We start from the raw sequence: 23,227 nt of genomic DNA on the forward strand, positions 1-23,227 counted from the left end.
ATCAGAAGGAAGAAAAAGAAGACCTCCCCTATCAGTGGACTTGGGGAGGGGCATGCATGCAGAGGGTGGAGGAAGGGAGGGATTGGGATGGGAGGAGGGAGGGAACCACAGGGGTGCTACAAAGTGAATAAAGTGTAATTAATAAAGAATTAAAAAAAATTATCTTGTAGAAGAGTTAGAAAAGAAATACACCAACAAGTATAGCTTATTCTAAGAAGTATTATATAAATTTTGTTAATATTGATAAAATTATCTTTAAAGGAAAATATGGTAAAGAAGAGATATAGGTTATATCTCACAGTAAACTCAGGTTTATCCTTTTTTTTTTGTTAGAATCTTGTCATTTAAAAGAAAGTGACAGTTGGAGCTTGAAATTTTTTAAGTTTCTTTCTTGTGTTTTATCTACAGCTCAAAATGTTTTCATAGAGTTTGACCTGAAATGCAAGCTGGGCTCAGTGCCTGCCCTGGAAGCTGCAGCCCTTGAGTGGCTGAGGCCAGAGGTCCACTGGTTCCAATCTAGCCTGCCTGGACAGCAAAGCGAGACCTCCATCCCAAGCAAAGCAGCATGGTGGGGTTCATTAGGCATACTTTTTCTGGGAGATATTTTATAGCTTTAGAGTAGTCTTTAAATACATGTCTTGTTTTTATTTTGGTTCAATGATACCACAATAAAACATCACTTAATGAGTTTTTTGAAGAACACAAGAGATTTAGGAATGGAATTCTAAGTATGAAAAAAACCAAAAACTAATTAAAATATCCAATAGAAAATTAACCTGCTGTATATATGTCTAAGTTAATAGACAGAAAAGCTCAGTCTAAAAATATTAATAAATTTTGTTATAAAAAATCATTTTGGCAAGGGCAGATGAGCTATAAACACTGTTTTCTCAAGAAAACGTCAAATAACTGTATATTCACTATGTTTGTTTCTGCATAGTTTATTTTACTAATAACTTTGCTATAAGTGCAAATTTATATAACTTTATTATTAGTCTTTTGTAAACAGTAGTAAGGCACATGGTCTTTTGTCACCGGAATAAATTGTTTTGGGAATTTGATGTTAGAAAATGGTTTTCTCAAGTAGAGTAAAGGTTTGATTTTTCATAAACAAAATTGATTTTTTTTTTAATTAGGGAAAAATGTGTTCTTGTGAAAGACACAGCAAAAATAAGTATTTACTCCACCATGCTTCTTTTGTTGGTTTTGAACCCCTTTCTCGGTGATTGTGACACATCACAGATTTCAGTGACTAATAGTGATTTCAAGGGCAAAAGCATGTTATAAGTGTGGTATGTCTTGTAGATAACAGAAGTCACATGTACATACTGTAATTCTGTAAAACAGCTAAGTGTTATTATATGTTGAGTGACCATGGGTCAAAGACACTGATGTCTGCCTGGCATGTTTGATCACCTCCCACTCCCTACCCTCCAGCACCTGTGTGTGTGTGTGAAGATTGACTTTGCTTCCTTGAGAACAAACAGTGCCTTTGAATCTGTCATTTTTTCCTCTGTGATAATCCCTCTCCCTTATCAGAGGCTAAGCACTAAGCCCCGGGGACTTGTGTTTGATGGTAGACTTAGAGTGTGCTTAGTTCCTTTCATTGCTTTATCATAAGGAAAGTTATCCACTGCTAAGGCAGAAAGAATCTGAAAAATGGTTTTACTTATTTATTTATTGAAATCTCTAATTTTTTAAAATTTTATTTGTAATTTTATAAGTTATAGTTTATTCAGTTTGTATCCCAATTGTAGCCACTCCCCTTGTCCCCTCCCAACCCCACCCTCCCTCCCCCAGTCCACTGATAGGGGAGGTCCTCATCCCCTTCCATCTGACCCTAGCCTCTCAGGTCTCATTGGGACTGTCTTTCATAGTCATCCTCTGTGGCCTGGTAAGGCTGCTCCCCATTCCCTCCTAGGGGGAGGTAATCAAAGAGCCAGCCACTGAGTTCATGTCAGAGATAGCACCTGTTCCCCTTACTAGGAAGCCAATTTGGAGACTGAGCTGCCACGGGCTGCATCTGTGTAGGGGTTCTAGGTTATCTCCATGCATGGTCCTTGGTTGGAGTATCAGTGTCAGAAAAGACCCCAGAATTTTTTGATCTTTTGCACTGGAGAATGGTTTTAAACTTTAAGCTCTATTGTTTGTTGTGCTAAAAGCTATTGTTAGTGTATTTTGTTTTTTTCTTTTCACAAAGTAATACTGATTGACATTAGGATTTTGTTTTTCCAGTCTGTTCTTAAAGTGTCCACTGAGAGCGATAAGCCGGCCTTTTTATCTGCTACTGCAGTAGAGCTGCTCATTTGTACTCCTGCCATGTCAGGCTGGCAGGGCCTCTGACCTGAACCGACATACGCTCAGCCTGCTGTCCCCACAGGCAGTTCTGTTTCTCCAGAGTACATTTTCACGTAATTGTCTTCTATAACCTGAGTTTTTATATAAAAGGGTGCATTTCAATGACAGTGGTAAACTATTTTAATGTAAATCACATTTTATCTGTGAACTATGGGTAAAATCTAGTAGGGTTATCCTAGGATTGAAGCAAATGTGAGCTCTAAATGGCAATATTTGCTTTACTGTAGTTAGGTCATAGGGTTTCTATAACAGTGAAGATTCAGATCTAGGATTACTGTCCACAGTACAGTATCTGTTTTTGGATTTTATGTCTTTTTTTTTTTTTTTTTTGAAACACGGTTTCTCTACATAGATGGCCTTGAACTCACAGAGATTATTGCCTGCCTCTGTCTCCTGCGTGCCTGGTTTTATTTGTTTGTTGAGACAGGGTCTTGCTATGCAGCCCTAGCTGAGCTTGAACTCAGGTCCACCCTCCTGTGCTCACTGTGCAGAGCAGGGATTACAGGGGATGCCAGTACGCTGCCAGAAGAGTTTCTACTGATGAGAAAGCTTCCTGGATATTTTCCAGTATAGCAAAATGAAAAACTTAATTAGCTAGAGTTCAGTTTATTAGAATCTACCCTACAGTTAGTCATTTCCTCTCCCAGCAGATGTCTCATTAGAAACAGAAGAAAAAACGACTAAACAATTGGCCAAGAATTCAGAGTCAACTTCTCAGAACATCACCAAGGTGTTCTGGAACCTTAGTGGCAAGCAAAGTGTGAGTGCAGCTTGAGTGATTTTCTGCTTTCTTAGGGTGATTGGCACTGTGCTGTATGTGTGTGATCAACCCAACTCTCAGACCTCTGAATGGCTAAGCAGATGGGGCAGAGGGGCTGACAAACCTGTGCTCCAGCAATGGAACCCCTGAGAGAGCTTCCTCTGTTGCCTGGGTTCCTTCTTAAGCTTAAAAAATTCTGTTTGACATCAAATCTCCAATTATTCTGCCCCCCCCGCAACAACAAAAACCTCTGCATTTTTTCCTTATCCTTGTTTGCTTTTCATTCACTTTGTCTTCCGCTTCTTATCTAACTTGCCATTTTCTTTACATGAACAGAATATAAAGCTTACATATTTATGTAACAGATTTAAAGCACCTAGGTTAAATAAATTTTTATTTTTTAAATAAGAGGGGGGGAAATGCTCTTTTTTGATTCACTTGTGGTTTCTATAGCGACTGCCTTCAGTTTTACATTTCCTAGATAAACAGTAATTCAGCTTCACAGCGGGGATTCTCATGTGGTACATTATCTCAATCATCAAGGAATAAAAGTCAGCTACCCTTCAGATGGTTACAGTTTTTTACAAGCTATTCTGGTTCTCTGGTTGGTTTGGTCACTTAGAAAACTGGGATTCTTCATCTTTTGTTAACATTTAAAAATCAACCTTTGTTTTAGATTTATTATGTACAGGTGTTTTGCCTATGTGTATATCTATGAACTATGACTATACAGTTCTTGCCGAGGTCAGAAGAGGCTGTCAGAACCCAGGGGACTAGAGTTAGAGGTGCGGTGAGCCACTAAGTAGGTGCTGAGAATCAAACCCATGTGGAAGAGCAGCCAGGGAGTACTCTTAACCGAGCCATCAGTTCAGCCCCCTTCATTACATTTTCAGAAATTAGTTTCTCACTACCAAATTACTTCAGTATTTGTATTTCTACAGATTAACTGTGTCCATGAAGGAAGTTGGCTATAATTTTCAATTTTCCTCCCTCCTTTAGGTTTCAAGGATTGAACTTACAGGTTCAAGTTTTGAACCTACAGTTTTGTAGCGCTTTTCTCTGCACTAGATCTTAAGCCCTGTAACTTTCTATTTAGTTTTATTTGTTAGGCTTTGTTTTAGTATTATTCTGTTCTCAAAATGTGCTGGAAAATATTTCTCCACCATGTTATTCAGTTATTTGTTACTGTGATCAGATACAAGGGGGAAAAGCAAAGAAACAAACAAACCCAAAACAAAACAATCCTTAAGGGAAAGATTTATTTTGGCTCACAGTTTCAGATGGTTCAGTCTGTAGTGGTTTGTTCCCATTGTTTCTGGGTGACGAGGAGATAGTCAGACCATCACGGCAGAAGAGCATGGAGCAAAGCTGCTCACCCCATGGTGGCCAGGAAGCAGAGACTGGAAGGGCCTGGGCACAATTTTCTAAGCATGTCTTCCAGTTAGGACCCACATCCTACCTTCTACCACCACCCAATAGTGCCACAATTCTACGACTGTAAAGGATGAATCCATTGAGGTAGTCAGGGCCCCAATGATTCAGTCACTTCCCCAAAGCTGCACCTCTGAATCCTGCCTCACTGGAACCAAGCTTTCAACATAGTCACCCTCTGGGGAACAAATGTATATAGGTTCTTCTCTGTGAGTTACAGACTTATTCTGCTGGGCTGGATTAGGAGAGAGAAGATGGAATTATTGACCCTTGCAGCTTTCACAGATGGTGGGATGGTCTGATTGGAAGACTAGCTATTTGCATTTTGTAATAATTCTAAATTTTTACATGTAATGAGACATACTTTTGTTAATACTTGGGAAAAACTTAATGCCATATATTATTTATTGCCTCTTGGCCTTTTGACTAAAGATAAGTATTTGCCATTTCTTATAAAGAGTATGTTATTACTTGTTATTTGGAATAATAACACTATTCCTTTTTATGGTTGTTTTAGTGTGTAGACTACTTATTCTAATAGTATAGCCTGGAAAATTAAAAAATTCAGCATATTGTTAAATGGCATTAAGTGGAGGAGGACATGATACAAGCCAGTAAAACTATTGTTGTAATGACATTGCTTTTAAAATGAAATTTCCAAGTGGTTGTGGTGGTAAAGCCCTGGTATTTTAGCGCTTGGAATGCGGAAGCAGGAAATTGCATATTTGAGGCCAGCCCAGACTGCATAACAAGACCCTGTTTATAAATAAATAAATAAATAAATAAAAGCATATTTGAATGATCTTTTTTTTTGCTGTCAGTATTGGTTTGTATGTATTTCTTAAGAGTTCCTATGTCGAAGACAAATTGTATTTCTGGAGTATGTTTCTATTGTAATTGACGCAGATGGGTTCCTTGCATAGTGATGCCATGATCTAACTAAAAGAGAACCCGCATGCGTGTGACCCACAGCATATGTGAAGCTGTGTAGTTCCTGATCTTATGGTTTCCTTAAAACCAATATTCTTTAAAATGGATAATTTTGATCTACTAACCTAAAAGTGTCTTTCCATTTTGTAAGTGTGTTGCTGTACAGTAGTAACTAATTCTTGCTCTGTACCCTTTCTTTCCCTTAGAAAAATTGGAAGCTCTACCACCCACTCCAGGCCAGCTGAGATATGGTAATGGTTCTATAATTGTTAAATTGATACGTATCTCTCTTTGGACCTAAAGGAACTGTTTCTTATAATAGTAAATTAAATTATATAGTAAATTAAGCCTTCCTGATAGAACAGATTATCCTATTTTTCATGTAGGAGTACTTTGTAAACCTGGTTGAAGATATATCACAATATTATGGGATATCTAATATTTTAAAAGTGTTCTTATCATCTAATAATAAAAGTAAGTTTATGTTAGACGTTTTCTTAATTTGCAGGGAAATATGTATCAAATTTACTTCCTAGGCAAAAGGATGTGCTGGATTTAAGTTAGGTAACTGCAGAACTTAATTTTAGGTTCAGGCTAACTGTTCTCTGATGCAGAAATTGTTTCTGGGTAGCATTCGTAGTGCCAAGAAAGTAAGTGAAGTTCATTTGAGGAGGAAGAACTTCGTTACTGAGCTCTACTTTTCTTTTCTGTTATGATAAGGATGAATATTTCAGGTTAACATGAGAATGATGTAAAACAGTTTAGGGTCTTATTAAAAGACAATGCAAAAGAAACATTTAAAAGTGTGGTGAATTTGAGTAGGTGATAATTAAGCAGGTAATTAAATATTCAATGTGATTTGCTAACACCTGCTTAGCTATAGAATAGTGTTTGCCAAAGGGAATTGAAGGAATAGTGAAATAGTAGGAGATCATTATTCATTGGAAGGCAAATTAAACGACTAGGAAAAAACTAATGATAGTTCTTTTTTTTCTCTCTCATAGGTAGAATATAATTTATGTTAGAAATTAGTAACTTTCCTCAAACACCAAAACAATTTAAGAATTCTTTAAGATCTCTCTTTCCAGGTAATCTTTCCTGATTCTTGCAGCCCAGATTCCTAAGTCTGCATTGATAGCATATACGATACTATTATAGTTTCTTGTAGGTGTTGCTGAATTAACTGTTTGTGTGGTCTAAATCCTTTAAGATGTGGAAGAAAAGCTTCATATGTCTTTGTATCTCAAGTCTCCAGTGCATACTTCTTCTCTGAGAAACTTCATTTTTCTCCTTTTAATTAAAAGTGGTTTTTTTTTATTTCTATGACAGATTTATTTAAATATAAACAAGAAGATCTACTTCAAGTTCAAGTTGATTAGTAATGGCCCCACGCCTTAGTTTTCCTCACCAGGCTCCGCCCAGGATAAACAATCAGTACCACCTTAATTTAATGCCATTAGCAGCTTGTTATGATGTTAATGCCATCATATTATTCGAATATGAGCTAATTTCAACAGATGTCTCTGTTCTTCTCTGCCATGTTTGAGTTTCAGAGACCACTGAGCAGGTTATGTATAGATACACCCAGGCAGGTTTCTCTTCACTGTATGGCCTTCACTGGGTGACTTTAAAGTTTCCTATGATCCGCTTTCCCTATTAAGTTTATAATGTAGTTGGAAGTTAGGGTTGTGTGTGTGTTTTGGAAACTGTTTACTATAAAGGTCAGTATGTTCAGTAGGCATCCAGTGGACTTAGGTGAACAGCGAGGGAAGCAAGGTGGGGTTCTTGAGTTGAATCCCATTTTTTGAATATGACGTTTGACTTTTACCATCTTGATAGCTTTTGTAGTAATAATCACAATGGAATATTTTGGTCTTCACCATGAACATTGTTACTGTGACAAGTAACACTGAAATGACTGGTTTTATCTATAACTGTAACTGTAATAATCTATACATGATGACACATATTATTATGCAGAATATGGTATTTCTTTGATACTAGTTGTGAATGGAAGTATTTTTAAAAATTTTTGCCTACTAGCCTTCCCTGATGGCAGAGCTTACCATAGCAATATCATATTTTCATAACTTCTGGGTTGTATTTTAATTACATTGCGTATTTAACTGCATTAAAAGAAAAAAAGAATCTGAAGTCATTAACAACTCTAACTGGCTAACGGCAGGACTTTTTTTTTTTAGATATAGTATAAAATTCAGATTCTTGATGTTTATTGAAAAAAGTTGTCATTTAGATGGCATAGGCCTTAGCAGTTGGAAAGATCAATTAGAATATTTTCCTGTTCCCAGCTTTTAATCTGTTTCACACTCTGCCTCCAGTTGTCTAAGTGTGGAATTAGCTTCTTTTCCAGGTTAGTAATTCTCAACTTAATTACTTTTTGAGCACCTGTTGTGTATTCAGCATTGTGTAGTATGCTAAAGATACAAATTTGAAAAAAATGAGGCTGAATAAAAAACATGGTTTTGCTACTTTGACTTTAAATATCTCAGGTTTCAGTTTATGTACAGATAGATGAGCTGAGAAGTGCCTTTGGTAGGAAGAGGCCTTCAAGCCACATTTTGATATAGCAGAAATACTGATTCTTACAGTTTTCAGCAGCATTTAGAAATCCTGATAGGTTCTGAGATGTTAAAAACTGAACATAGATGGCAGATGAAGATGAGCAATTGCCTTTTCCTAAAATTTCTTTAAAGAGTTGACAAGGGAGTAAAACAGTCAAATAACTTTTCTGGAATTTGAGTGTAGGAACTCTTAAAATTATTACAAATATAGAGATTAGTAGTGTTACGATAGTCCTCAGGTACAAGAGAGAATTAGACCGACATGAGTCAGGTTAAATGAGATCATCATATGTTTACAAATTTGTTCTCCCAAGAACTGTATGTAGGTGCTTCGCCGGTAAGAAAACACATAGGCCTAAAGCTGTTTGTATGTGTTACACATTTGTGTTTTGCTTCCCAGTATAACAACTGTGAAATAAACTTACAGTAGGAACATAATCATTCTGAAGTCTGTTTAGAAGCTTTAATTACATGGTCTCTTGTGTTCATTGTAAAGTTATCAAAAGTTTAAAATGTTTTTCTGTGTTTTGATGTTTTTCAGTATTCTTCCACAATGCGATACCTTTCGTAGGGTTTGGCTTTTTGGATAATGCAATTATGATTGTTGCAGTAAGTCTTCTTACCACTTCTACTATGAGTTAATAAAGAAATTAGTGTGCTTTGCATTTTCCTAATATTTTATGTATTGTGCCAAGTTAGTTAACAGTAAGCAAGTTCAGCTTTAAAGCATCATGTATATTAATCATAAAACTTTTGGCAAAGCATGTAGGCAAACATTTATGGTTTATATAATTCTCTTCTAATATTTCTATTAAGGAGCAAATGTATGTAAAATGTCTGGCATTCTTCAGTTGTGTTGGTACTTTTCATCACATACAGAGAGTGTTTGGTTAGTTCCTTGTTGAATCTTCTCAGTCTTGACTATCTTAATAGGTGTTTTGGGCTGTAGTCAAGACTTTAGTCTCAGCGTTTAATCCAAAGATGTCACTTTACAACATCTTCTGCCTTTGTGTTGTGCAGTATTATTTAAAAGTTCCCCTTTGCTGTGACCATTGCAATCTCAGGAATGCCTTTCATATATTAATGAGATTTATTTTAGTGGACACAAATATTTAGTACACTTTCCTAACAAATTAATGATTAAGACATGAATATGTTAAGCCTTTCTCAGTGTTTACTTATTTTTATTTTGTATAAAGATAACAATTTGCTCATAGTTCAGTTAAAGCACTTACAACTTTTAGACATACTTCCAGAATGCTTTATGCAGTCAACTTTTTGGATGGTAACAGTAAATATATTGAAGATTACCTTTAAATCCTTGGAAGAGGAAAAAGTATAAATTACTTATTTCTAAGTATCAATTTGAAGTCCTCAGAAGTGGACTTTTAGTTAGACTCATTTGAAAGAAAAATGCTCTGAGTTAGAACACTGGGAATTTATTGTCAGCTTCACAGCATCTAACTTTGAGAATTTTCTATTAACTATTATTTGGGAAACTTCTCAAAAAGATGGTGGGAGAGAGAAGGGTTGGGTTGGTGGGAAGGGAGGGGAGATGGAAGAGTTTATTTTTGGTGTTTTAGAATTCACCTGCACTGTGAATGAACATAAATAGATTTAGTAATTTACATAATTGTTTTATAGACTGCAGGTGTTGCTTTGAGTATCTAAAAATCCATTCATTTGGGATGCTGTGGCTGCTACAGGGTCTAGCCTTGAGTCCAAATTAAGGACCCAGTCTCCAGAGGGTCCAGCTGTCCTCTGGTTTAAGAGAGGTGCAGGGGTCACAGCAGCATGGTATCAGCTGCAGTCACAGTGACTCTTGCTTGTGCACAGCTTGGGGTCATAGGACCTCTGCAGAGTTTTTGGTAGTATGCTGTGGCAAGACCAGATTTCCAAAGGTTGACAAACATTACGTGAATTTGCCTAAAATGTAATTCTAGAATACTCATTATTTTTAGGATTATTTCTCCAGTATTCGTATATCAATGTATATACGAATGTCAGATGGGTTTTAATTATTTAGAACCACACTGCTCTTCTCAGGCTACTAACATTGAGTTGTCTAAATTATTATTAATACAAAGCGTATCTACTTGTAATAAAAGCTCCTTTCTGTTGAGCTGATAAGCTGTAGTTCGTTGTGTACCCGTGAGCAGGTTACCTGATGAGAACATCTCTGTGCTAACTATTTCAGTTTTCCATCATTTTAGTGCTCGAGCCACCATTTTAATACGTTTCCTTCATAAGGAACAGCTTAAAGACTCAGGTGCTGAAATACTGTCCTTTGCTAAGGGCAATGGTGAAGATGATACATTTTGAATAAAAGGGTGTGTGTAGGGAAAGTTTGACGGGAGAGGGGAGCATGGAAGCTAATAGATTGTTAGATTTCTAATCAGAACCTGTGCAGTATCTTATTAAAAGCTAGAGTCTGTGTAGATGGAGCTACTGATGGTTCTAGACCATCAATATTGGGAGACTCCAGTCACTTCAGTAGTATCTGTTATGTTGTGTTTGTCAGGCCTGTGCCTTATTCTTAGTGTATCAGAGTAGGGTTTTTTTTTTTTTGTTTGTTTGTTTGTTTGTTTTTCCCCAAACCTGAGATTCTTAACTCCAGGTTACCAGTAACTCATTTACACTGAAACCACCTTCAAGACAGCAAAAAATCAAGTAATCCAATTAAAAAATGGAGTACAGAGCTAAACAGAGAATTCTCAATAGAGGAATACCGAATGGCAGAGAAAAACTTAAAGAAATGCTCAACCTCATTAGCCATCAGGGAAATGCAAATCAAAATGACCCTAAGATTTCACCTTACACTCATCAGAATGGCTAAGATCAAAAACTCAAGAGACAACACATGCTGGAGAGGTTGTGGAGAAAGGGGAACCCTCCTCCACTGCTGGTGGGAATGTAAACTTGTACAACCACTCTGGAAATAAATCTGCCACTTTCTCAGACAACTAGGAATAGTGCTTCCTCAAGATCCAGCTATACCACTCCTATATAGGCATATACCCAAGAGTCTCAAGTACACAGTAAGGACATTTGCTCAGCCATGTTTGTAGCAGCCTTTATTTGTAATAGCCAGAAGCTGGAAACAGCCCAGATGCCCCTCAGTGGAGGAATGGATGCACAAATTGTGGTATATCTACACAATGGAATATTACTCAGCAATAAAAAACAAGGAAATCATGAAATTTGCAGGTAAATGGTGAGATCTGGAAAGGATCATCCTGAGTGAGCTATCCCAGAAGCAGAAAGATGCACACGGTATATACTCACTCATATAGACATAATAATATAGGATAAACCTACTAAAATCTGTACACCTAAAGAAACTAATCAAGAGGGAGGACTCTGGTTAAAATGATCAATTCCTATCCAGAAAGGCAAAGAGGATGGACATCGGAAGAAGGAGAAAAGAGGGAACAAGTCAGGAGCCTGACACAGAGAACCTCTGAAAGGCTCTGCCCTGCAGACTATCAATGCAGATGCTGAGACTTATGGGCATTCTTTGGGCAGAGTGCAGGGAATCTTATGAAAGAAGTGGGAAAGAGTAAGATCTGGAGAGGACAGGAACTCCACAAGGAGAGCAACAGAACCAAAAAAAAAAAAAAAAAAAAAAAAAAAAAATCTGAGCACAGGGGTCTTTCCTGAGACTGATACTCCAACCAAGGACTGAGCATGGAGATAGCCTAAGACCCCTGCACAGATGTAGCCCATGGCAGTTCAGTATCCAAGTGGGTTCCATTGTAATAGGAACAGGGACTGTTTCTGACATGAACTGATTGGCCTGCTCTTTAATTACCTCCCCCTGAGGGGGGAGCAACATTACCAGGCCACAGAAGAAGACACTGCAGCCATTCTTGATGAGACCTAATTGACTAGGATCAGAAGGAAGGAAAAGAAGACCTCCCCTATCAGTGGACTTGGGGAGGGGCATGCATGCAGAGGGTGGAGGAAGGGAGGGATTGGGATGGGAGGAGGGAGGGAACCACAGGGGTGCTACAAAGTGAATAAAGTGTAATTAATAAAGAATTAAAAAAAAAAAAAAACATAGCCCCAGTTTTTACTGAAGTATTTTAAATGAACTGACTTCAACGAAGAGCAATGATTCTTAACAAAAATACCATCTCTATAATTGAAGGCTATTTCAGAGAGGATGACATTTTCCAATGAGGCATTTTAGAGATTAAAATAGATAAGTAATACAATGGTAGAATCCCTGAAAGGAAAACGAGTAATCATTACTGTCCTAGCAACGTGGTGTTTTTTGTTTTTTTTTCTGTTTATTTTGTTTATTTTTACTCCTTAACCATGTTTTAAAGCACAGATATCTTTTCGAATTGTGGAACAGATGTGAGCTTTTTCAGAGAGGGTGGGGTCAGGGTCTTCTGCCCTGTCATGGTATAAACGTTCTGTCCTGCCTGTTAGATGTACCTTTCTGGCTTTGTAGTCATGAGAACACATTTCTATATAGTCAATTATAAAAGGTGAAGTAGACCATTACTATTGGCTGCTAAAAATACTCAGCCTCAGGTTACATAGCTTATTATAACTTTATATTACTGGATTGCTTTTTATAATCCAGTCATTTTAGTCATTTTGGGAATTTATTCATTTTACAATTCAATTAGGATAGAGTTTTATACAATAGATTAATTGTAAGGTAAGTGTAATTAAGGTGGTAAAGTTTAACTTTGACAACTGACGTGGATTTATTTGTGATTTCCATCTCATCTGTTAAAACAAAAGTTTCTAGAATACAGGACAAATTAAAGAAGTAGGGAATTGTTCCCCAGGCATCTTGGAGTTTATATGAAGCTTTTTATGCTCTTAATAGGACCTTCAAGCACCTCAAAATTCACCAAGTGACAAAGCACACTTGTTCCTTACTTTGTGTGTGGGGAGTGATGGGGCTCAAGTCTGGGACTTCAAGCATGTTAGCAGATACTCTAGCCACAAAGCTATGTCTTCAGTTCACACAAATAGCTTTCAAATGCATATTTTGCAAAAAGGTTCTGGGCCATTGATGATTCATTGCTGTTAAAGGTGCTGTCATATTTATTATTTATCTGAGCACAGCTCTGCTGTAGTGGTATTCTGCCATCTTTGCATTTATATGAGCTATGTATCTTTGTTATTTTTCTCTCTGTATTTTTGTTTTAATTTTCCTCAGAAATCTATTTTAGGTGCCTTTAGAACTGTATAATTTTATGTGTCTGGGAGCATGGTGCATCAGGCTGTTTGCTCATACTCAACAAGGATTATATCTTCAAGGGTAGAACTGAAAGCAGAGGGACAAGAGAATTGAGGAAAGTATCATCCAGTTTTTACACTCTACACTCACTGATGAGCACTGACTTTATGTAGCATATTAGCCTTTTTTTTCTTAGTATTTAATTTTTAAAAAATGTTTAATACAAAAAAAACAAAATAAAAAGAAATAAAAAAATAATTAAAAAAATAAAAAAAATGTTTAATACCAGTCTTCTAGGAAGCTCTTGAAAACTAACCTTCATCAAGGATTGGAACTGAGTTAACAAAATAGACCCAGCACCCCATCTGTTTGACAGCCCAGGGGCGTCACTGCATCCCTGTCCCCTCAGTGCCACGTCTATAGAGTGTGAGGGAAACACGAGCTCCTCTTCTTTCCCCGAGGGAAAGTATAAATGTGGGAACCTGTGGCTCCCAATAAGTAAGTCCGGTGGGAACATAGTGGGTCCTCATTCTTGCTGCATTGTTGACTGTTCTTCCCACTTAAACACACGAATCCCACCAGTCAATGGTTAAGGAACTAAAGGTGTCGAGGAAAATCTTTCTAATGGCAGTTTTCCTAGAAACGTATTTAGTCTTTCAAATCTTTTGATAGAGTAAGCAACAGTACAAGATGTTTCTTGGAACTTAGCCCCCATGCACCAATCTTTGTGTTTAAAGAGCTTTAAAACATATTTCTGGGAGATAGAGAAGCAGAATTAAGAATTTAGAAATTAGATTTTTAATGATGAATTGATCACTGCATGTGTTGCTGTTATTTATTTTTAGGAAAGTTCAATTTTAATGATATATATATATATGAATTAAGTGTGCACATTTATGGATATTTTCATGTGTAATTGTATTGCAACAGCATGTTGATTTGACTGCATAGTCTGTTTTTATTAGCATGCTAAAATTCTTTTATAGCCATGTCAGCTTTAATTTTTTTTCCTAATCATTTTTCAGGGAACCCAAATTGAATTGTCTATTGGAATTATTTTGGGAATTTCAACAATGGCAGGTATTTAATTAGCAAATGTCAAAATTCTCTTGTCTGCATATTATTTTAAAATGTCAGTAAGTTAGGCCTAGAAGATGATAATTTATTTTAAATGAATTTGTTCATTGAGATGTTTGTTTGTTTAGATATCTTTAATGCTAATCTTCTGATTCCTAGTTTTCCGTATATAACAATTTTCCCCCCTGAGAAATTGTAAGTAATTTATGTTAGTGGTTAATAGTACTCCATTAAATTTCTATGTTATGGCAAGTTTTTCTCATAATTCAATGTTACATTCATGTTCATTGTAAATTTTTTACCCTTTGTCACTATTTAATCATTTATTTTCAAGTTGAGTAGAAAAAAATGCAAACTCTTGGCGCCTAAAACTATCCTTGAGTGGCTTTGAACACAGTAGTTACAGTAGAGAGCTAGGCTGACTCTGGCAGACCAGAGCTCAGTTCCTCGCGTGAAATGATACTGTGACCTTCGCTGGCTTTATGTTGATAATTCACTGTGTATTTTTCAAATTTCCAGCTGCTGCTTTGGGAAATCTTGTTTCAGATTTAGCTGGACTTGGGTAGGTTCATTCATGATTCATTTCTGTAGGTACTTACTCATGTATTCCTGTCTTTATTCTTCTGTAATTAACAAGCCTTTAAAAAGGACACATTTTCCTTCGGGTTCTGAAACTAAGTGTTTACTATTTCTAAATGAGTAGTGCTAAATATTTGCTTGACATTGAATGTCATTGTTGGGGCAGTGTGTCAATAAAACTGAATAGTGGCTCCAATAATGGAACTGTGTCACTATGTCATATTCTAAAATGATTACAATACAAGCAAAATAGAATTCTTTACTGAAGATGTGTTTCGTGAACATTTACGATGGGAACAGAGAATTAAATGTAAACCTCTGTCATTTTCCCACTTCCTTTTGTTTGCAAAAAGCCCTAAGATAAAGAGGTATGGCCCAAATTTAAGGATGCTGACCTGCAAAGGAAATAATGTCCACGTCTCTCTCTCTTTTATCGCTGGTGTTACACGAGTGAACATAGAGTCTTGTGCAGACTAAGGATGTACCCTACCTCTGCGAGACCTCCCGCTTCCCCCCAGTCTACAGGCCATATGTTTACTTGGCCATTTTTACTTCTTTCATATGGCAGGAATGATAACACAAATGGATGGCTGCTTGGAAAAGCCAGCTTCTCGCTTTCTTCCAGGTGGCAGATGGCCTGGGCTGTTTCCTGGGCTTGGAAAAGCTGGGAAGTTGGCATTAAATATTTGCACAAACGTCTCTCTCTCTCTCTCTCTTGTCTTGTTATTGACATTATCTTTCTTTTTTGGCTACTCAAGTGGCTACTTTGAGATTTGGATCCAGTTGGAGTCTATTTTTGCTCGCAGTTTAGGCAGAGGCAGTTTTGTAAGTGATCTGATCCTCAGTATTAGACATCTGCACTTGAGTTTTGGGCCAAAGCTATGCTTTAGAGCCATGATAGGAATTTTATATTCCTAAAATTCTTGATATACATCTTTAATATGGCTTCTTTGACATTTTATTTCCCCCATTTCCAGACTTAATGTTGACAGTATCGTAGCTTCTATTTAGCTTTCTGATGCATTAGTAGAGCCAGCTGATAGATTTTAAAGCCACTTAGGTTTAGATTGAGGTCTGAAAAGTTTTATAAAGAGCTTTTACATTTGCGAACTGTTTACTTCCTTCTATTTTCACAATTCCTCACAAATGTCACATTATATGTGTTCTTAGATGCACACTTTTAAAACACTTCTATCTGAAGCCAGAGTGTGTATTATGATTGTCAGTATGCATAACTGACAAGCTCTTTTCTTTCTGAAAGTACTTAGGACAAGATTATATCCGGTAATGTAGAATTGATAACATCCCCAGTTAGGGTAAAAGTTCTAGGCTGCCATTCTTTGTTGCATTGGTCTGATGAATTTTAAAAACTGTTACTTTCTGATCATGGTTATTAGATTAAATCATATGTGAAAATACTTTGAGTTTGAAGTGTAGCGACTTAAGAATAATGATAAAGAATTAATGATCTGAGTCACTGTGTATTAAATGTGAATTCTAAAGTATTTTAAACCAGAGTTATACCTAAAAAAAATGGAAGTTGTAAAATTCTTTTCCCTCTGTATAGAGTGGTGAATATAGGGACAAAACTGTATTCTCTCTGTAGTGATTGGTTTTTATTATATGAAGACATTTGCATGTCTATTGAAACTCTTTTGTTCTCTTGTTTCTTTAAAGCCTTGCAGGTTATGTTGAGGCTTTGGCTTCTAGGTTAGGCCTCTCAATTCCTGATCTTACACCAAAGCAAGTTGACATGTGGCAAACTCGTGTTAGCACACATTTGGTAAGTTATATGGCTTGTGGTGGTCAGCATGGTAGTAGTTTTGAGATTATAATTGATTTGAGTGGAGTTGCTTGGAAAAAGTGCCCAGGCCTTGGACATTCTCAGAAAAAGAGTTTGTCACCCGTTTATATTTATATTTAAACATTCCCTTGATTGTTTGTTTTTTTAAACGTTAGATAGCTTAGTTAATATTAAGGGCTTGAGCACCTGAAGATTTTGTTATCCTCTGGTCGTTCTGGAATAGATTCCCATTTATGCTGTAGCTGTTCATTTTTCGTCATTTCTGATCGTTTCTGTGAACTAATAGGGAGGAAAGATGAAGTAGAAATGGATTGAATGTTAATGGAGGCCAAGATCATTCTGCCCTGGCATTTCTGTAGAGAGCAAGAAGGAACCATTGGTCACCTTGGGTGATAGTGAAAGGCCTTTGAGCAGAATAAGTGGGCAGTCGGGGGTCTCCTAGCAGTGGTCATGGTCCAAGGCAGTCAGGAGCCAAGTAGAATAATCTCTATATTGAAATATAAATGAACAAAATATTGAGATCAAAATAAGAATTTAGAACTAACTTTTTTAGTATCTGGACAGAACAAATTTCTCTTTGTTATATCCCTGAAACTGTAGTGCCTTTAAAATATTTACATAGTGAGATTTACAGATTTAATTATTACTATAAAACAGTGGCATACCACCGTTGCTGCCACTGCCACCACCACCACCACCACCACCACCGGAAACAACAAAACTCTGTAGTAACAGACTAAGAAAGTGTTGTATACGCTATTGTCAAAACCTTGATGTCTACTTCAAAAGTCATTGCAGATACTCCACGGTCTGACTGGGTGCTATCTGAGAGGAAACATTTCCTTCAGTGCTACAGATGATGTAGCAGCTGTTAATGTCAGATGGGACTGGTTTTGTCTCCGTGTTCCTAACTGGAAGCTCCAGGAGGAGAGGTCGACTATATGTGATTGATCCCAGTCTTGGGATCACGCAGCACAGAGTTCAATAGCAACAGAATCTCAGTAAATGTCTGTATGAGAAGAAGAAAACTTAATTGAGGGGCTAGAGAGGTGGTGGCTCAGATGTTAAGAGAATGTATGCTGTTTTAGAGGACTTGAGTTCAGTTCCCAGCACTCAGGACTCAAAACTGCCCATAATTCCAGTCCCAGGGCATTCAGTGTCTTCTTTTGGCCTCTGCTGGCACTTGCACTCCTGTGTGCATATCCACACAAAAAGAGGCATGCATGCACATAAATAATTAAAAATAATAAAATAGGTAATTTTTAAAAAGAAAACTTAAATTTGACAGTCATCAGGAATGCAAAATTTGAAATCACTTATAGAAGTAAAAATTTAAACCTTTTCACAATGTAGGTTTCACAGTGTAGGTGGCAGAAATCTTTATGTGATACATACATGTCATACATGATTAAAATTGCCATCTATGCATTTTATGTGTGTGGACAGTATGAAGATGCACAAATATTAAGATTTAGTTTTTAAATTATCAGAAGAACTGTACATAGAAACCTTGAGTGCTGTGTCACAGCTGTGGGGATATAGCTATGGGTTGCTTTATAGTTAGGGAAGCTTTTAGGAAGCCATAGACCCGTAATTCAGTGGAACTTGAAAGTTTTTATACAGAATGTATGCAGCAGCTTGGAAACACAAGTGCTATATAACATGTACAGGGTAGAGAGGAGAGCAAAACTGTGTCTATAATGCTTATATCTGCATATAACTTAGCCTACATGGGATTAAGTACCGAAGGACTGGATTACAAGGGTATCAAATCAGATACAATGAGGATAGCTGGTACATTTCTCCCTCCTATGTTCCAATCTTCTGACATTAAAAAACATGTATGATTAAAAAATATGTATTTTCTACCTGAATATTTCTCTGATGACATGTTCATGATGATTTTTCTTCATTTATTCCTTTGAACTTTAAAACGGCATTTTCTTGAGTGTTTGGTAGCTTATTTAATACTTAGGTTTCTATAATCAACAGGAGTACAGTTGTAGTGGGAATTTCATAGTGTGTGGCAATTGACTGTTGCCATCAATGTTTAAGCAAGAATACCTCTTTTAAGGACATGTAACTTTAAGAAATATTCTTTTTTGTTTCCTTAGGGCAAGGCTGTTGGGGTGACTATTGGCTGCATTCTAGGAATGTTCCCTTTGATTTTCTTTGGAGGAGGTGAAGAAGATGAAAAACTGGAAACGACAAATTAATCATCTTAGAATACCTATAAAAAGATGTAAACTAATGTACCTCAGTCATTAAATATGCTGTCACAACATTTAGCAGTGAAGACAGTAACAGTGTATAGATATGGGATCAAATAATTCAGCATGTATTATGGAAACACTAACTTATTGTGGCTTGGTCTTCTTAAGACATCTTTTTAAAGACTATTTAGTATCATTTTATGTAAAGTGTTGAGATGCTTTTCATCAATGGCAGTCAACATGTATTCTTTCTATGTATCAACATATTATTTAACTTTCAGTCATTGGTACTGTACTGTACTGACTTGGGGTTTGCCTATTTGTTCTGTAACATGTACATGCATGGGAATACCTATTTATGTTTTCGGGTTTTTTTTCCTGATGGTTTTATTCAATGTTAGGGTTTCTCCAAATTATTTAAGATGTTTAGTATCAGTTAAAATTTTAACTCTCTCTCTGGTGGCATCACTTCTGTGCTATTTCACAGCAAACATTTACAAGCATATAAATTGACTCAGTTTTAAAACTTTCACAGCTATTCAGTGAAGCAGTGTTTAAAGCATATCCAATTCATTTTAATTTTGAACCACACTGTCTTAAGAGCCAGAGGCTGATCAGAAAGAGCAATTACCTGGCCTCCCTTTTACACCACCGTACATGCTAACAAGTGTACTTATTTCTCATTGGCTTTTTTCCTCTCATTTCTCAACTTGGAGCAGTCACTCGGGGGGTTCTGATTTGTGAGGAAAAGGCATGCTCTGTTGCTTGCTGTCTCTTGGATGGGATTAAGAGAGAGGGGTGAACTGAGGAATTTGAGATGGATGGCATTAGGCTAAACTTTTCTGTTTTAGAAAAATAGAAAATGGAAACTTTCAAGGAGTTCTATGGAGTGAGTAGTGTTCAGGTGGTATTTGGAAGGTTCATGAAGCATCAGCTCATTACTTTGGAAGAATTTTCCCCCTAAAGTGTTGTTGTCTCATGGAATGGAATGAGTCTAAATATTCCATGTCCAGAATCCTAATGTCATTAGATCTTGCTTTATGATTTTTTTTCTGGATGTATTTTTTTTTTTTTTAGAAATAACATGTATTTTATATTTTGCTCTTCACTATATAGAATCTAGTCAAACATAACATGAGAAGAAATCCCTTCTCCCATTTTTGGACTTTTTTTTCTTTTGTGGTGATTATAGCATATGGTTGGTTAAAGCTGTTTGTGTCTATGCTTGTATGTCTAACCAAATACAGTTATGTAGGAATCCAAGTTTAATTTTTGAACCCCTGAAGTTTTTTCCCATATGTTCTACTACACAGGCTAAAAAGTTACATATAGCAGAATAATTGAACATACGAAAGCGAGAAATTGAATTTAGTAATTATTAAAATTCTAAAATTAAAATTAAAATTGTTCATGTTTGCTAACTAGATGGAAAAGACAAGCTTCACATGCCTGTTTTAAAATCTTATTCTGGAGTTATTTTGCACACGATTACTTTGTTCCTTTTAAGGAAGATTTCTTCTTTAGAAGAAAGCATGTCACATCTTGTCCCTTTTTTATTTGGGATGATTTAGTGCTGTCCATTTATCATAGATTTTAAGGAAAAGTAGATAGCATAAAAGTAAAAAAAAAAATCAAATTCATATACACAAGTAATGTTTTCTTTTGATCAAACTAGCGTTACAGGACTTGAAATCACAGATTTATCTTTTGTATCTTCATCCAGACATCACACACATGGATACCGAGCAGAGGGTTCCAGGTTGATAGGGTTAGAATGCGTCTTCATTTTCTGTGTAAACACGTGTTTGTCCTTACCTTGTATATTGGTGGATTCCCTGATTTTGTTTTTAAGTGTTGTATTGTGGTGCTTAACTTTTCTTCTTATTAAATCCCATCTCCAGAAACTTGTCTTTGAGTTTAGAAAGGACTTTTGACGGTTGATTTTCTTTCTCTTCCTCTTGAAAATACCCAAGTCCTTATTACCAGAATTATGCCAGTTTCATTGAAAATCTTCAGTTATATGAGTTGTCAAAATATGAAAGATGTAGCTTTCACATTGAAAGACATTCTGATTTTCAGTCAAAAATTTGAATCATGTTTAATCAATAAAATGTTTTTGACTCATTAAGATGCTTAGTTTTCAAAAGCAGACAAAATCAGTCTCCCTGTCCTCAACCAAAGGTATTGTTTTCTCGCTCTTGCTCTGCCCTAACATGGTGCTTTGCACAATGTGATTTCTGAAGATGGTTCCCTTTAAATTAGTGACTCCATAAGACCCTTGTTGAGTGTTTTTCATCACGGAGAATCTAATGTCAGCTGAAACTGGACCGCCCTGTTTCTCATTGCAGCTGTCTGTATCAGCGTTAGCGCTGCGGCAAACTGTATCATGAGCTGCTATAGTACTGTTTGTTCAGCGTCCATGTTGTTCATGTATTACGATTTATTAACTGGTCGATGCATGTAACCCGGGTGCATTTTGTTGCCTCTGTATGTTAAATAGTGACCAATGTTTTTATGAAAGAATTGAACAAAAGATATCTTTTAAGACATTTGGAATGTGGTTTTGATTTTAAAACTTGGTTTGCTTATTCATCTCAGAGGGCCTGGGTTATTCTGTCATGGAAAGAAGCAGGATTAATAATGCAGCTTTGTGACGACGTGGCAGCCATAGCACAGAGACAGTGCTTGGAGCAGTTTTCCACAGAGCCCTCCCCTTTGGAGTTCCATTGACATTGAACCCTATGGAGTGTGAGAAATGATCTCATAAAACAGCTGTGAGTGATCACCAGAGCGCAGTGCCAGGTGCTTACAGGCCAAGCCCTGCACAGGCTGCTCAGTTCACTTGAGGCCTTTAATCCAGGCAGGACATTGTGAAAGCAGCAGGAAGAGTTTTAAAATCTATTTATTAGTTCTTTGTATATTTCCTGCAATGCATTTTGATCCCTCCCCAAAATCTTCCCAGGTTCCTTCCCCACCCAACTTTGAGGCCCCCCTTCGCCCCTCCCCCTCATCCTGCCAAGGCCAAGTTGTACTGCCAAATATTCTTGGCTCTGGCCTTTCACTGGAGTATGGCTGGCTTATCAGGGGCTAGCTACACTCTTAGCGAAAATTGACCCTTCCTTCCCCAGCAGCCAACAAGGACAATAGAAGTTTCTGTTTTACACCAAAATTTATGTAAACTGCTTTGAAGAAAATCTGCCTAGTTTTGGAATTCTGTTTTATTTATGGACATTTTTATTGCACTGTAACGTAGTGCCTGGGGAATAGAATTATGTTTTTCATCTCCACCCTCTTTGAGGTGCTCTGGTTTCTGGAAACTCCTATGTGATCTGCTTTTTTTTTTTTTAATTGTGGATTTAGAAAGTGGATTCCCATTCCTACCATGGGTTGTTTGGAAATGACCAGAAATGGGTTTTGGACTCCAAAGTGATGGTAGCTGTGGTAACAGCACTGTTGCCTCCTTTATTAACACTCTCTTGTTGCTGTCTGCTGCAGTGTTTCACACATATAACCCCAGTTAGTCATAACACCATTGGTGGTGCAGTTGCCAATGTCCGGTTTGACCCTGAACATTAACATGTGAGTGTTAAATGAATATACTTTAGATATTAAGCTGGTAGCAGTAGAAGAAAGTGGCCCAGAAGCATGGAGAAGTAATCTTGGCATTCAGAAACTCTGTAGATAATCTATCCCTAAGTAATTAGGGTTTGTCATGTTCTTATGACCACATAGCGGTCACTTGTTGTCCTCAAAGCAATATATGCTGCTGGTATATGAATTAGGACTGACATTAGACTTGTTTGGGGTGGGGAACTTGGCTTTTTTGGAGTTTTTGGTTGTTTTAGTTTTAGCAATGGGGCAGTAATCAAGACAGGCACATACAGTATTTCCTTTGGAGGTGTCAGGTCTTCGGGGGGGCAGGTCTCCTGATGACACAGACTCATATTTCACACTGCTGTTTGTGTGGAAGTTCATTGCACTGAGCATGGATGCCACTGACATGTTCCGTGAGCTCAGGTATGAACATGCGAGAGCTTATTTTCCGTAGTTACAAGAACTTCTTGATAAAGTGTGAGGGAGAAGGTGGGCAGGGGACCCTCCACAGTTAGTTGGATAAAGTGAATATGTGAAACTAAAATGTAGTTGACCTGGGATTTGTACATTTCATAGTGTTTCAGCGCACACACACACACACACACACACACACACACACACAGCACTCATGTAGATGCTACCCAGAAATGGGCTTTAAAAGAATTCCAGTGCAAGCTGGGAGGTACCTCAGAGATA

General features: G+C 37.0%; 1 protein-coding gene across 1 annotated transcript in view; it reads left to right on the forward strand.

Annotated features, from left to right (window-relative positions):
* The window catches only part of Tmem65 (transmembrane protein 65), a 42,991-nt gene extending 21,505 nt beyond the window's left edge, over positions 1 to 21,486 (forward strand). Inside the window, exons 2-7 of the mRNA XM_021643730.2 lie at positions 5,686 to 5,730; positions 8,603 to 8,670; positions 14,290 to 14,344; positions 14,861 to 14,903; positions 16,598 to 16,703; positions 18,839 to 21,486. Coding sequence (XP_021499405.1) covers positions 5,686 to 5,730; positions 8,603 to 8,670; positions 14,290 to 14,344; positions 14,861 to 14,903; positions 16,598 to 16,703; positions 18,839 to 18,940 — 419 coding nt within the window. The 3' untranslated portion in view covers positions 18,941 to 21,486. The remainder of the gene's footprint in view (positions 1 to 5,685; positions 5,731 to 8,602; positions 8,671 to 14,289; positions 14,345 to 14,860; positions 14,904 to 16,597; positions 16,704 to 18,838) is intronic.
* Positions 21,487 to 23,227: the final 1,741 nt, after the last annotated feature.

The sequence above is a fragment of the Meriones unguiculatus genome, chromosome 8, assembly GCF_030254825.1.
Source record: "Meriones unguiculatus strain TT.TT164.6M chromosome 8, Bangor_MerUng_6.1, whole genome shotgun sequence".
Classification (NCBI taxonomy): domain Eukaryota; kingdom Metazoa; phylum Chordata; class Mammalia; order Rodentia; family Muridae; genus Meriones; species Meriones unguiculatus.